Here is a 16,915-nt window from a genome sequence, read left to right on the forward strand (position 1 = left end):
GACCTAGCACCTGCCACAGAAGAGAATTAGGAAGCAGAATTGAACTATAAGCAATTTTGAGGTGTTCGTTGGGCTGCAGTTGAAATATTTTTTGAGGTTAATGAGACATTTGAAATGGCCGTGTATTGTTTAACTCTTGCATAGTCCTGCATAGGGAACAATCTAATAGGATTTCTCTGTGAATCAAGTCTTAGAAATTTGCTTTTAATTTTTATGAAAAACACCCATTTCTTTGTTTTTGAGACAGAGTCCTGCTCTGTCATCCAGGCTGGGTTGCAGTGGCATGATCTTGGCCCACTGCAATCTCTGCCTCCTGGGTTCAGGCAATTTTCCTGTCTCAGCCTCCCGAGTAGCTGGGATTTCAAGTGCCTGCCACCATGCCCGGCTAAATTTTTTTGTATTTTTGGTACAGATGGAGTTTCACCATGTTGACCAGGCTGGTCTCGAACTCCTGACCTCAAGTGATTCACCCGCCTTGGCCTCCCAAAGTGTTGGGATTACAGGAATGAGCCACTGTACCTGTGCCCCAAAACACCAATTTCTGATGTGTAATGCATATTAAGATGGAACAAACTTCAGTAAAGCAGGGACTTGAAAAGAGGCTTTGGTAGCAACTGTCAGCATTAACCCTTGCCGCTCCATACCTCCTAATCCCACCCCTGCTCAAAGTATGTTCGTCTAAGAATTTGTCTCCATAACTATGTGACCATAAAAATTCTCATCGATTTTGTTAGTTGATCAATTGAGGGAAAAACATATGTTACTTGATATAACTGGTGGGTCAAAAGAATTAACCCAGGCAAATTTCAGATAGGTGGATGGGATGATGGATTGAAAATACAGCTGCTCTTTTTCCAATTATGTACTAAGTAATTTGGGAAAGATTGATCTAATTGGGTCTAGAGAGTACACTTCACATGGCATTGTTAGACTTTTTTTCTGCATCGCTAGCGATCTGTGCATTACAACTCTAATCAGTCGGGTTTCCTGGCATATGTAATTGCCAATGTTTTTTTACCAGAAGAGAAACATTACTCCCACCTCTTCTTATTATGTTACAAACTATAGTGCTAATGACCATCGACCAACAATGACTTTCAGGATGACCTGTGTGAGTTTTATCTGAAACTATGTGAATTTTTCATCTTAAAAGTCCCTTAGAATCTCAGTCTATGTACACTCAGGTTTGTTGCAGGTTTAGAGTTCCGTGTTTTTTGTTTCTAATGTAGACGCAGCCTTATAATTTACAACAGCATTCACTAATTAAAATTGTAAGCATAATTACTATCCACGATACTTATTATTAGTTTGCATTCATAAAGCTCAAAATTCACTTCATCCTTTCAAGTAGTGAATAATTAGTTTCTTTGGGTTTGCAGCTTTATCATCCTTTTATGACCCATTTGGAAGAAATAAACAACCAACCCCCTGGAAGACTGCTTTAAAAAGCTGGAAATACATTGTCCAGCTAGTACAATGAGGCTAATACAATGTGGAAAATATTACTTTTCTTTGATTTTAGTAGCCTGTTTATCTTTACATTTACTGAACAAATAACTATTGAGCACCTAATGTATACTGGGACCCTTGGGGAGGCAAAGATGAATCAAAGATTCTGTCCTTAAAGACCTTAAGGTTTTTGTGGAAGGAAATAAAACTTTACATGTATATATTTAAGCACTTATATGTGTGTAACAGGTATAAGTAACCATAAACACTGTCAGAAGAGGAAATAACTCTATGATCAGCACCTAACATGATATATTAAGGTAGAAGATTTAATACATATCTTTTGGAATACATGAATAAATAATTGAATGTATTTATTTTTATTATTTATAAGATACATCAGTGAGATATTGATATTGGTCTTAATATGACTTGTTTTCCTTGTTCTCAGGTACCTCAGCCAGCATGGCAGCCTCTTTCCCACCCACCTTGGGACTCAGTTCTGCCCCAGATGAAATTCAGCACCCACATATTAAATTTTCAGAATGGAAATTTAAGCTGTTCCGGGTGAGATCCTTTGAAAAGACACCTGAAGAAGCTCAAAAGGAAAAGAAGGATTCCTTTGAGGGGAAACCCTCTCTGGAGCAATCTCCAGCAGTCCTGGACAAGGCTGATGGTCAGAAGCCAGTCCCAACTCAGCCATTGTTAAAAGCCCACCCTAAGTTTTCAAAGAAATTTCACGACAACGGGAAAGCAAGAGGCAAAGCGATCCATCAAGCCAAACTTCGACATCTCTGCCGCATCTGTGGGAATTCTTTTAGAGCTGATGAGCACAACAGGAGATATCCAGTCCATGGTCCTGTGGATGGTAAAACCCTAGGCCTTTTACGAAAGAAGGAAAAGAGAGCTACTTCCTGGCCGGACCTCATTGCCAAGGTTTTCCGGATCGATGTGAAGGCAGATGTTGACTCGATCCACCCCACTGAGTTCTGCCATAACTGCTGGAGCATCATGCACAGGAAGTTTAGCAGTGCCCCATGTGAGGTTTACTTCCCGAGGAACGTGACCATGGAGTGGCACCCCCACACATCATCCTGTGACATCTGCAACACTGCCCGTCGGGGACTCAAGAGGAAGAGTCTTCAGCCAAACTTGCAGCTCAGCAAAAAACTCAAAACTGTGCTTGACCAAGCAAGACAAGCCCGTCAGCGCAAGAGAAGAGCTCAGGCAAGGATCAGCAGCAAGGATGTCATGAAGAAGATCGCCAACTGCAGTAAGATACATCTTAGTACCAAGCTCCTTGCAGTGGACTTCCCAGAGCACTTTGTGAAATCCATCTCCTGCCAGATCTGTGAACACATTCTGGCTGACCCTGTGGAGACCAACTGTAAGCATGTCTTTTGCCGGGTCTGCATTCTCAGATGCCTCAAAGTCATGGGCAGCTATTGCCCCTCTTGCCGATATCCATGCTTCCCTACTGACCTGGAGAGTCCAGTGAAGTCCTTTCTGAGCGTCTTGAATTCCCTGATGGTGAAATGTCCAGCAAAAGAGTGCAATGAGGAGGTCAGTTTGGAAAAATATAATCACCACATCTCAAGTCACAAGGAATCAAAAGAGACTTTTGTGCACATTAATAAAGGGGGCCGGCCCCGCCAACATCTTCTGTCGCTGACTCGGAGAGCTCAGAAGCACCGGCTGAGGGAGCTCAAGCTGCAAGTCAAAGCCTTTGCTGATAAAGAAGAAGGTGGAGATGTGAAGTCCGTGTGCATGACCTTGTTCCTGCTGGCTCTGAGGGCGAGGAATGAGCACAGGCAAGCTGATGAGCTGGAGGCCATCATGCAGGGAAAGGGCTCTGGCCTGCAGCCAGCTGTTTGCTTGGCCATCCGTGTCAACACCTTCCTCAGCTGCAGTCAGTACCACAAGATGTACAGGACTGTGAAAGCCATCACAGGGAGACAGATTTTTCAGCCTTTGCATGCCCTTCGGAATGCTGAGAAGGTACTTCTGCCAGGCTACCACCACTTTGAGTGGCAGCCACCTCTGAAGAATGTGTCTTCCAGCACTGATGTTGGCATTATTGATGGGCTGTCTGGACTATCATCCTCAGTGGATGATTACCCAGTGGACACCATTGCAAAGAGGTTCCGCTATGATTCAGCTTTGGTGTCTGCTTTGATGGACATGGAAGAAGACATCTTGGAAGGCATGAGATCCCAAGACCTTGATGATTACCTGAATGGCCCCTTCACTGTGGTGGTGAAGGAGTCTTGTGATGGAATGGGAGACGTGAGTGAGAAGCATGGGAGTGGGCCTGTAGTTCCAGAAAAGGCAGTCCGTTTTTCATTCACAATCATGAAAATTACTATTGCCCACAGCTCTCAGAATGTGAAAGTATTTGAAGAAGCCAAACCTAACTCTGAACTGTGTTGCAAGCCATTGTGCCTTATGCTGGCAGATGAGTCTGACCACGAGACGCTGACTGCCATCCTGAGTCCTCTCATTGCTGAGAGGGAGGCCATGAAGAGCAGTGAATTAATGCTTGAGCTGGGAGGCATTCTCCGGACTTTCAAGTTCATCTTCAGGGGCACCGGCTATGATGAAAAACTTGTGCGGGAAGTGGAAGGCCTCGAGGCTTCTGGCTCAGTCTACATTTGTACTCTTTGTGATGCCACCCGTCTGGAAGCCTCTCAAAATCTTGTCTTCCACTCTATAACCAGAAGCCATGCTGAGAACCTGGAACGTTATGAGGTCTGGCGTTCCAACCCTTACCATGAGTCTGTGGAAGAACTGCGGGATCGGGTGAAAGGGGTCTCAGCTAAACCTTTCATTGAGACAGTCCCTTCCATAGATGCACTCCACTGTGACATTGGCAATGCAGCTGAGTTCTACAAGATCTTCCAGCTAGAGATAGGGGAAGTGTATAAGAATCCCAATGCTTCCAAAGAGGAAAGGAAAAGGTGGCAGGCCACACTGGACAAGCATCTCCGGAAGAAGATGAACCTCAAACCAATCATGAGGATGAATGGCAACTTTGCCAGGAAGCTCATGACCAAAGAGACTGTGGATGCAGTTTGTGAGTTAATTCCTTCCGAGGAGAGGCACGAGGCTCTGAGGGAGCTGATGGATCTTTACCTGAAGATGAAACCAGTATGGCGGTCATCATGCCCTGCTAAAGAGTGCCCAGAATCCCTCTGCCAGTACAGTTTCAATTCACAGCGTTTTGCTGAGCTCCTTTCTATGAAGTTCAAGTATAGGTATGAGGGAAAAATCACCAATTATTTTCACAAAACCCTGGCCCATGTTCCTGAAATTATTGAGAGGGATGGCTCCATTGGGGCATGGGCAAGTGAGGGAAATGAGTCTGGTAACAAACTGTTTAGGCGCTTCCGGAAAATGAATGCCAGGCAGTCCAAATGCTATGAGATGGAAGATGTCCTGAAACACCACTGGTTGTACACCTCCAAATACCTCCAGAAGTTTATGAATGCTCATAATGCATTAAAAACCTCTGGGTTTACCATGAACCCTCAGGCAAGCTTAGGGGACCCATTAGGCATAGAGGACTCTCTGGAAAGCCAAGATTCAATGGAATTTTAAGTAGGGCAACCACTTATGAGTTGGTTTTTGCAATTGAGTTTCCCTCTGGGTTGCATTGAGGGCTTCTCCTAGCACCCTTTACTGCTGTGTATGGGGCTTCACCATCCAAGAGGTGGTAGGTTGGAGTAAGATGCTACAGATGCTCTCAAGTCAGGAATGGAAACTGATGAGCTGATTGCTTGAGCCTTTTAGTGAGTTCCGAAAAGCAACAGGAAAAATCAGTTATCTGAAAGCTCAATAACTCAGAACAGGAGTAACTGCAGGGGACCAGAGATGAGCAAAGATCTGTGTGTGTTGGGGAGCTGTCATGAAAATCAAAGCCAAGGTTGTCAAAGAACAGCCAGTGAGGCCAGGAAAGAAATTGGTCTTGTGGTTTTCATTTTTTTCCCCCTTGATTTATTATATTTTGTATTGAGATATGATAAGTGCCTTCTATTTCATTTTTGAATAATTCTTCATTTTTATAATTTTACGTATCTTGGCTTGCTATATAAGATTCAAAAGAGCTTTTTAAATTTTTCTAATAATATCTTACATTTGTACAGCATGATGACCTTTACAAAGTGCTCTCAATGCATTTACCCATTTGTTATATAAATATCTTACATCAGGACAACTTTGAGAAAATCAGTCCTTTTTTATGTTTAAATTATGTATCTATTGTAACCTTCAGAGTTTAGGAGGTCATCTGCGGTCATGGATTTTTCAATAATGAATTTAGAATACACCTGTTAGCTACAGTTAGTTATTAAATCTTCTGATAATATATGTTTACTTAGCTATCAGAAGCCAAGTATGATTCTTTATTTTTACTTTTTCATTTCAAGTAATTTAGAGTTTCCAAATTTAGAGCTTCTGCATACAGTCTTAAAGCCACAGAGGCTTGTAAAAATATAGGTTAGCTTGATGTCTAAAAACATATTTCATGTCTTACTGAAACATTTTGCCAGACTTTCTCCAAATGAAACCTGAATCAATTTTTCTAAATCTAGGTTTCATAGAGTCCTCTCCTCTGCAATGTGTTATTCTTTCTATAATGATCAGTTTACTTTCAGTGGATTCAGAATTGTGTAGCAGGATAACCTTGTATTTTTCCATCCGCTAAGTTTAGATGGAGTCCAAACGCAGTACAGCAGAAGAGTTAACATTTACACAGTGCTTTTTACCACTGTGGAATGTTTTCACACTCATTTTTCCTTACAACAATTCTGAGGAGTAGGTGTTGTTATTATCTCCATTTGATGGGGGTTTAAATGATTTGCTCAAAGTCATTTAGGGGTAATAAATACTTGGCTTGGAAATTTAACACAGTCCTTTTGTCTCCAAAGCCCTTCTTCTTTCCACCACAAATTAATCACTATGTTTATAAGGTAGTATCAGAATTTGTTTAGGATTCACAACTAATCACTAGAGCACATGACCTTGGGATTACATTTTTATGGGGTAGGGGTAAGCAAGTTTTTAAATCATTTGTGTGCTCTGGCTCTTTTGATAGAAGAAAGCAACATAAAAGCTCCAAAGGGCCCCCTAACCCTCTTGTGGCTCCAGTTATTTGGAAACTATGATCTGCATCCTTAGGAATTTGGGATTTGCCAGTTGCTGGCAATGTAGAGCAGGCATGGAATTTTATATGCTAGTGAGTCATAATGATATGTTAGTGTTAATTAGTTTTTTCTTCCTTTGATTTTATTGGCCATAATTGCTACTCTTCATACACAGTATATCAAAGAGCTTGATAATTTAGTTGTCAAAAGTGCATCAGTGACATTATCTTTAATTGTATGTATTTGGTGCTTCTTCAGGGATTGAACACAGTATCTCTCATTAAAAAATACAGCAGTTTTCCTTGCTTTTTATATGCAGAATATCAAAGTCATTTCTAATTTAGTTGTCAAAAACATATACATAGTTTAACATTAGTTTTTTTGAAAACTCTTGGTTTTGTTTTTTTGGAAATGAATGGGCCACTAAGCCACCCTTTCCCTTCATCCTGCTTAATCCTTCCAGCATGTCTCTGCACTAATAAACAGCTAAATTCACATAATCATCCTATTTACTGAAGCATGGTCATGCTGGTTTATAGATTTTTTACCCATTTCTACTCTTTTACTCTATTGGTGGCACTGTAAATACTTTCCAGTATTAAATTATCCTTTTCTAACACTGTAGGAACTATTTTGAATGCATGTGACTAAGAGCATGATTTATAGCACAACCTTTCCAATAATCCCTTAATCAGATCACATTTTGATAAACCCTGGGAACATCTGGCTGTAGGAATTTCAATATGTAGAAACGCTGCCTATGGTTTTTTGCCCTTACTGTTGAGATTGCAATATCCTAGACCCTAGTTTTATACTAGAGTTTTATTTTTAGCAATACCTATTGCAAGTGCAATTACATACTCCAGGGAAATTCACCACACTGAATCGAGCATTTGTGTGTGTATGTGTGAAGTATATACTGGGACTTCAGAAGTGCAATGTATTTTTCTCCTGTGAAACCTGAATCTACAAATTTTCCTGCCAAGCCACTCAGGTGCATTGCAGGGACCAGTGATAATGGCTGATGAAAATTGATGATTGGTCGGTGAGGTCAAAAGGAGCCTTGGGATTAATAAACATGCACTGAGAAGCAAGAGGAGGAGAAAAAGATGTCTTTTTCTTCCAGGTGAACTGGAATTTAGTTTTGCCTCAGATTTTTTTTCCCACAAGATATAGAGGAAGATAAAGATTTTTTTGGTTGAGAGTGTGGGTCTTGCATTACATCAAACAGAGTTCAAATTCCACACAGATAAGAGGCAGGATATATAAGCGCCAGTGGTAGTTGGGGGGAATAAACCATTATTTGGATGCAGGTGGTTTTTGATTGCAGATATGTGTGTGTCTTCAGTGATTGTATGACAGATGATGTATTCTTTCGATGTTAAAAGATTTTAAGTAAGAGTAGATACATTGTACCCATTTTACATTTTCTTAATTTAACTACAGTAATCTACATAAATATACCTCAGAAATCATTTTTGGTGATTATTTTTTGTTTTGTAGAATTGCACTTCAGTTTATTTTCTTACAAATAACCTTACATTTTGTTTAATGGCTTCCAAGAGCCTTTTTTTTTTTCTATTTCAGAGAAAATTCAGGTACCAGGATGCAATGGATTTATTTGATGCAGGGGACCTGTATTTCCATGTCAAATGTTTTCAAATAAAATGAAATATGAGTTTCAATACTTTTTATATTTTAATATTTCCATTCATTAATATTATGGTTATTGTCAGCAATTTTATGTTTGAATATTTGAAATAAAAGTTTAAGATTTGAAAATGGTATGTATTATAATTTCTATTCAAATATTAATAATAATATTGAGTGCAGCATTTAAAAATTAACGTCTTTTACTTTGAGAGAAATACAGAATAAATTTGGTGGTCTTTGGATTAAAGGACAATAGAATAATGATTATGTGTAAAATTTATCCTAATGTAGGATGAAACAATTTTTTCCCCCAGATACATAGGATAAATAGTAAATCTTTTTGTTTGTTTATTAACTTTTTTTGAGACTGGTGAAAATACAGACTTATTCTCCAGAAAATTCACATACTTATTGTATTAGGCCATTCTTTTTTCTTTGTTTTTTTTTTCTTTTTTGAGACGGAGTCTCGCTTTGTCGCCCAGGCTGGAGTGCAGTGGTGCGATCTCGGCTCATTGCAAACTCCACCTCCTGGGTTCAGGCCATTCTCCTTCCTCAGCCTCCTGAGTAGCTGGGACTACAGGTGCCCGCCACCATGCCTGGCTAATTTTTTGTATTTTTTAGTAGAGACGGGGTTTCACCATGTTAGCCAGGATGGTCTCAATCTCCTGACCTCGTGATCCACCCACCTCAGCCTCCCAAAGTGCTGGGATTACACGCATGAGCCACCACACCTGGCTTATGTTAGGCCATTCTTGCATTACTATAAATAAATACATCAGACTGGGTAATTTATAAAGAAAAGAGGTTTAATTGGTTCACAGTTCTGCAGTAAGTATGGCACTAGCATCTAATTCACCTTCTGGTGAGGCCTCAGAAAGCTACAATCATGGCATAAAGGGAAAGGAAAGCAGGAGCATCACACGGTGAGAATGGGAACATGGGTGAGGAGGTGCCACACAATTTTACACAACCAGATCTCATGTAAACTTGCTGAGCAAGAACTTGCTCATTATCATGAGAATAGTACCAAGCCATCCATAAGGGATCTGCCCGCACAATCCAATCACCTCCCATCAGTCCTGACCTCCAACACTGGGGTTACATTTCAACATGGGTATTGGAGAGGACAAATATCCAAAGCATAGCATTCTGCCCCTGGCCTTCCAAATCTCATGTTCTCCTCATATTGCAAAATACAATCATCCCTTTCCAACCGTCCCCCAAAGTCTTTACTCATTCCAAGTATCAACTTAAAAGTCCTGAAGTCCTAAGTCTAGAGTCTCATCATTGGAGACTCAAGGCAAATTTCTTCCTGACCCTGTAAAATAAAAAACAATTATTGACTTCCAAGATACAATGGTGGTACAGGCACTGGATTGATATTCTCATTCCAAAAGGTAGAAATTGGCCAAAAGAAAGGGGTAATAGGCCCCACACAAAACCCAGAAGGGCATACATTAAACCTTAAAGCTCCAAAATAGTGTCTGTTGACACCATGTCCCACATCCAAGGCATGTTTCTGCAAGCGGTGGACTTCCAATGCCTTGGGCAGCTCCACCCCTATGGCTGCGCAAGGTGCAGCCCCCACAGCTGCTCTCAAGGGTTGGAGTTGAGTGACTGCAGCTTTTCCCTGTGGAGGTTGCAAGTTGCAGGTAGCCATACCATTCTTGGGGCTAGAGGGTGGTGGTCCCATCCCACAGCTCCACTAGGCAATAACCTGGTGGGGACTTTGTATAGGGCCTCCAACCCCACATTTCCCTTCTGCATTTTCCTAGCAGAGGCTCTCTGCAAGTGCTCACCCATAGAGTAGGCTTTTGCTTTAGCACCCAGGTTTTCTCATACATCCTCTGAAATCTAGGGTGAAGCTGCCAAGCCTTCTTCTCTTCTGCATTCTGAGCACCTGTAGGCTTAAAACCATGTGGAAGCTGCCAAGGCTTATGGCTGTGCCCTCTGGAGCTGAGCCTGAACTGTATCTGGGGCCCTTTGAGCCAAAGCTGGAGCTGAATGGCCTGAATGCAGAGAGCAGTGTCCAAAGGCTGTGCAAGTTAGCAGGGCCCTGGGGCTGGCCCCTGAAACCGTTCTTTCCTCCTAGGCCTCTGGGCCTGTGATGGGAGGGGTTGCCTCAAAGATCTCTGAAATGCCGTCAAGACCTTCCCATTGTCTTGGATAGTAGCACTTCGCTCCCTTTTAGTCATGCTAATCTCTTTAGCCAGTGGTTGCTCTGTAGCTGCTTGAATTCCTCCTCTATCACAAAACCAAGCTGCAAATTTTCCAAACTTTTACATTCTGCTATCATTTTAAATATAAATTCCAAATTTAAGTCATTCCTTTGCTCCTGTATTTGATTTTAGGCTGTTATAAGCAGTCTGGTTGCATCTTAAATACTTTGCTGCATAGAAATTTCTTCTACTAGATACCCTAAGTCATCACTCTTAAGTTCAACCTTCACAGGTCCCTAGGATGTGGACACAATGCAGCCAAGCTCTTTGCTAAGGAATAACACAGGTGACCTTTACTCCAGTTCCTAGTAACTTCCTCATTTCCATCTGAGACCTCATTAGCCCTGGCCTTCACTTTCCATATTTCTATCAGCATTTTGATCATAACCATTTAACCAGTCTCTAATAAGTTACAAACTTTTCCTCATTTTACTGTCTTCTTCTGAGCCCTCCAGGCTCTTCCAATTTTAACCACTGCCTGTTACCCAGTTCCAAAGCCACTTCCACATTCTCAGGTATTTTTATAGCAATGTCCCACCGCTTGGTACCAATTTTCTGTATGTGGCCATTGTTGCATTGCTATAAAGAAATATCTGAGACCTGATAATTTATACAGAAAAGAGGTTTATTTGGCTCACAGTTCTAAGGTTGTAAAGAAAGCATGACACTGGTGTCACATACTGAAAGTGGGAGCAAGGGGTGGGAGTAAGGTGCTCCACACTTTAAACAACCAGATCTTGCATGAACTTTTAGAGCAAGAACTTGCTCATTATCATGAGGACAGCACCAAGCCATTCGTGAGGGATCTGTCCCTGTGATCCAATCACCTTTCACCAGGTTCCACTTCCAACACTGGGGATTACATTTCAAGGTGAGATTTGGAGGAACAAACATCCGAACAATATCACTTATACACTCAAAATTTTGGTCGGAGTTGTTGACTTTTCCAGGGTCACTCAGAAAATGGCAGAACTGGCTACAGTCCAAGTGCTTTTAGTCAGTGCTTTTAATAATAATAATAAATAATAGTAATAGTAATAATAAATAATAATAATAATAGCTACCATTTTCCAAACTTTTTTTTGCTAACCACTTTGCATACATTTTCTTATTTGATCCTTTTGAAGTGGATACTCCTATTATCTCCATGTTACACTTGAAATAACTGAAGCTTATCTCAGCTAGAAAATGGCGGAGCCACATCCACACATTTTTAAGTACCATAGACCCACCTTAACTGGAGGCTTCCCAGCTCCCTTCCAGTCAAGGCTGAGATTCAGTCTGGCTGTCTCTCTACAGCTATACCATTTTTTAAAAAATGTTGAAACATGTTTGTATTTGTAGGTAAATAGCCCTGTGGCCCAAGACCCAAGTGCCCTTATGCTACTCTCACAGCCCTTCTCCATCTTTCAGGAACTGTGGATCACTCCACAATCCAGCAAGTAACTTGCAGCACTGCCGGAGGCCTCTGGACCTGGGTTTTTAAATATTTGAATATTTGAGTGCTATCTCTACCTTTCAGAATGTAGCACCTTTTTACCTTTTAAGACCCAGGTAAGGTCTGCATCCTTCTCACCCTTTCTAGTTACTTCAGCCTATATATTAAATACATATTTGTAAAATGCCTTCTATGGGCAATGTGGGCTTGGCACAGGAGATACAGTGGTGAAGAACATAGACAGTTTCTGCTCACAAACAGCTAGGGAGAGATAGACTTCAAATCAACAATAGGACTCTAAATACATAGCCACACACTAGTAGGTGTTATGAAGGAAAAACACTAAATGTGATCAGAGCACAATAGGTGCATTATGAAGTATGATAGGACAATAGAATTTAACCTGCGGTATCAGAGAAAGCATCTAGGAAGAAGGAACTTTTCAGTGGAGACTGGGAGAATGAGTGGGTGAGGTCAGGTAGGTTACCTGGAGTGAGAGACCTGGAGTAAACTTAGTCTGTGGGAAGACTCTGTGAGGAGAGAGCAATTGTCAGTGTTTAGGACCTGAAGGAAGGTAAGTGCACAGGAGCAGCCTGAGGGAGGCGCTGCTCTGGAGAATCAGGCAGAGGTTTTATCATGCAGGACCCAATGGACTTGAGTCCCACCAGAAGTGCAAATGGAAAAACTACTGAAGAGTTTGAGGCAGGCCATGAGTCGATCCACACCACACCAGCAGTGGGGCACAAGTGAAATGCTTTTGGAAGCTATAAAGTGTGAGGGAATTGATCCAAGTTTAAGAAGCGTTATGCATATAAATCTAAATGATGGAGTAGCAATTTCAAGCATTTTTTTTCTCTTCAGTGATAGACTGCCTCCTAATTCACATGTCTCACTTCTTTAGATGACTGTGCCCAACTCGAGGCAGGAGGAGATGAAGGAAGGTTCTGCAGTCCTTGATAGCCTCATTTTTAAAAATGAAGTCAGCGTTTCTTTCTCTGGCTTTTTTCCTTGTTTCTTTGGAAATTTTCTTTTTTCCCCCTTTTGGCCTTTATATAATCTTTTTCTTCTTTTTGATGATGACAACATATTTGTGCCATTGCAAAATACATACCAACTTACTTGGAGGCCAAGACCTGCAAATTATTTTTATACTAAGGTCTGATCAAGGTCTAAATAAATACCTAATCTCACATAGATTTTTTTCATCTTTTTCCTCAAGAAACTAATACATTTTCATAATAGAAAATTGATGATTATCCATATTTTGCACACACACAAACCCTACCTCTTTTGCGTTATCACTATACATTTTGCATAGCATTTCAAATAGTCTTTTCTACATTTCCAGCTATCTTGGTCACAACATCTCTTCAGCAGGGCAAAAGAAAACAAAGGTAACTTAGAAATATTTTAGCCCAATTTCTTAATTTTCCCAGTATATCCCAAGTTAAAGGAAAAATGAACTGTTATTGCACGGACAGCCTGGACTACACAGTTTCAAATTTGTCACCCATTGCTATGAGTTTATTATTTTATTGTCCACAACTCTCTTGTCCTGCCCCTTTTCCCCATTCTATAGTGAGAGTATTGATTCACTAAAGGTGAGTCTGATGTTTTATATTTCTTTTGCAGTTCTCATAATATTTAATGTGAGTCTTGGATTTTCAATAAATGCTTACTGATGGATACCCTGAATGAGCCTACTGGTAGAGGAATTGAGCCATGGATTCAGGGGATTTTTATTCTTAACCAGCCTCTTAAAAGGACTGGTATTGATAACTTTTCTATTCTCACAAATTGTGATTTAAGTGAATACACACATTTTTTTTGGATTGATATCTGGAGACAGGATGAAGAATTGCTTTTCTTAGAAGTAAGTGTGCAATGTTAGATGTTTCTTGACAGAATTAGGTTTGAAAAATATGCTATCATCTATGGTAAAGTCCAAGTCAAAAAGCAGTATTCTATGCTAGAGTGGAGTTTTGTGGCATGTAAGTAATTTGGAATTCTTGTCACTGTGTATTACAACGGCTGTCTATTCTATTAAAATTTACCATGATATCTATTTTAATCCTGTGTGATCTCTTTTCACCAGAAAGAAGAATAAATATAACCTAAGAGCTCATCTCCTTCTGTGAATTTTGCTGTACTTTTGATTTCCAAGTTCTGTGAGATATTTTAATTGATCAAGATATTTGGAACACATAGTTTATTTCCACAGCTCCTCCTTCATGTATTAAAGAATCAGAAAGATAGTAAGACAATAGCTGCAGAAGTGAATAATTTCAGTCCCTATAGAGTGAACTTAATTCAATTCAATGAATATTCATTGAGCGACTATAATGTACGAGAAGCTATGCCTTCTGTTAAGAACATGCAACTGAGAAAGAAACTTTCCTTTCTTTTAAGGAGCCCATTATCAAATAGCTTCTCTATTTGAAGATCAGGCATATACATAAATGTTTATAAGTTGACAGGTGCTATAAAAAGAGATGGTTTGGATAGAGAGGTGAGTATTCCACACTTTTTAAACGAAAGGCTTTACAGAGAAGAACTAAATCTTGAAAGATGATAGTTATTAACCAGGGAGAAGGACTTTTCAGGTGGAGAATTTCCAGCATTGATAGAGAATGAGTACTAGCAGTGTGTGTGTAGAGGGAAGGATGGGCCTACAGAATCATATTTTGCCTTAGTGAGACATTTGGATTTTTTTTTCTCATGGAAGATGGGAAAGCACTGAAGAGTTTTCATCAGTGAAACATCAGATTTTTATTTTTGAATGTTCATTGTGGTCTCAGTACAGTTAGAGGATTGGAAGGAGACAAGGTGAAGGCAGGGAGACCAGTTAGGAGATTGTTTAAATAGTAAAGGCAAAAGGTAATAAAAGGTAATAAAAGCAGTGGCAATGAATATACTCAGTGTGTATATTAGTCCATTTTGACACTGCTGATAAAGACATACTTGAGACTGGATAATTTATACAGGAAAAAGAATTTAATGGACTTACAGTTCCATGAGGCTGGGGAGGCCTCACAATCAAGGCAAAAGGCAAGCAGGAGCAATTCTTGTCTTACATGGAAGGCAGCAGCAAAGAGAGAGCTTGTACAGGGAAACTCCACCTTATGGAGCCATCAGATCTCATGAGACTTATTCACTATCATGAGAAAAGCAAGGGAAAGACCTGCTCCTGTGATTCAGTTACCTCCCACCAGTTCCTCCCATAACACATGGGGATTCAAGATGAGATGTGGGTGCAGACACAGCCAAACCATATCACACAGCATGTACTTTTGTTTTAGCTTAGAAGAGCTATTCTGGTACCTTTCATTACTATTTCAGGGTAAATGGGGCTATTGCAGTTGGGATGTTTAAAATATATACTGTTTCAGATGCTGGCTAAATGCTTGTCACTTACAGTTCCCTTTTATAGACACATAGTTAAACTACATTTCCCAGCCTCCTTGCATCTAGGTGGGGCCATGTGACTAGCTTTTGCCAACGAAAGTCAGAGAAAATGATTTTATCATTTGCAGGCTGAAACATTTACAAGTGAGTGTGCCTTCCCCACATTTTCTCTTTCTCTTTCTTTCTTTTTTTCTTTTTGTATCTGAAGTCTTGGGGGACACGTGATGGAGATAAAGATGGTAGAGTTGCCAAACAGAAAAAGCCTGGATCCCTGAGACAAATCTTGGAGGAGAGTCACTCAGGTGAATAACCTGATAAGAACACCTGCATTGGATTTTCCATGAGCAAGAAATAAACTTTAAACGACTTAATGAAGTGTTTCAGAGTTTTTGTTACAGCAGCTAGTGTTAATTATCCTAATACATATTTTCCTATTCTTACCTTTGCCGTCAGCCAGAAGTTTGTTGGTTTCATTTAAGCTCATATCCCTTGCTTCTTTAGTTGCTTTAAGCTTTTACTCTCTCTCTCTCTCTCTCTCTCTCTGTGTATATGTATATGTGTGTGTGTGTGTGTGTGTGTGTGTATACATATCTATGCAATATCTATATAAATACGTATATTTAGCACTAGGCACTCTGCTGGATACTGGAGATTCAATAATAATAAACAATTAAGATATCTGTCATGATGGAATTAGGAGATAACAGGAGGAAAAGAGAAGTTATAAGTAATTATAACAAACGTAACAAAGTATAATTAGTGTTCTGCTAGATAAAGGATATGTCACTTTGGTTACTCACAATAAAAGGCAGATGCAACTCAGTAATGTATTTAATTCAATTCAGCTTAACAACACTTTGCCTAAGGTATACCAGGCATTATATTAAGTACTTGACATAAAAATTATAAAAAACATTGTTCTAGTCTTCATGAAATGCATAGTTGGTTAGAAGAGTCAGACACTTAGAATACTTACCAAGTAGTACTTTTTTACTCATTTAGGTGTAACAACAGAAATAATTACAAGGTGTTGAAGCAGTACCAGGGAGGATGTGATGGACCCTGTGTTATATAATACTGTGAGATAGTACTTGACTAGTTTTCCTCCTAGATCTTTCTTTTATTCAAGATTTGAGTGTGAAAAGTCTATGCTTTGGGAGCTGGTGCATTGGCTTATTCCCATAACCCTAGTACTTTGGGAGTCTGAGACAGGAGGATTGCTTGAGGCCACGAGTTCAAGATTAGGCTAGGGAAGATATGGAGACCCCATCTCTGCAAAAAATAAAACTATTAGCTGGGTATGGTGGTATGCACCTGAAGCTCTAGCTACTCGGGAGCTGAGGTAGGAGGATTTCTTGAGCCCAGGAGTTAGAGGTTGCAGAAAGCCATGATGGTGCCACTGAACTCTAGCCTTGTGTGACAGAGTGATACTCCATCTCTAAAAAAAAAAGAAATCTAAAAAGAAGAAAGAAAAAGAAAAAAAAAAGAAAAAGAAAAAATAGTCTATGCTTCATGGGGAAATGGAAAATATTAGCATTATGTTTTGAAGAGTATCTGATGAGTAAGAGCTATTCTGTCATGCCCTCAGTCATTCAGTATTCATTCTTTCA

At 40.1% G+C, this 16,915-nt stretch overlaps 1 protein-coding gene across 1 annotated transcript; it reads left to right on the top strand.

Moving 5' to 3' along the window:
* The first annotated feature begins 1,900 nt into the window (after positions 1 to 1,900).
* Positions 1,901 to 8,372, top strand: RAG1 (recombination activating 1). The gene has a single exon (XM_008955833.7). It carries the CDS (start codon positions 1,915 to 1,917, stop codon positions 5,044 to 5,046), a length of 3,132 nt encoding a protein of 1,043 aa, XP_008954081.1. The 5' UTR covers positions 1,901 to 1,914; the 3' UTR covers positions 5,047 to 8,372.
* The last annotated feature ends 8,543 nt before the right edge of the window (positions 8,373 to 16,915 follow it).

The sequence above is a fragment of the Pan paniscus genome, chromosome 9, assembly GCF_029289425.2.
Source record: "Pan paniscus chromosome 9, NHGRI_mPanPan1-v2.0_pri, whole genome shotgun sequence".
Taxonomy (NCBI): Eukaryota; Metazoa; Chordata; class Mammalia; order Primates; family Hominidae; genus Pan; species Pan paniscus.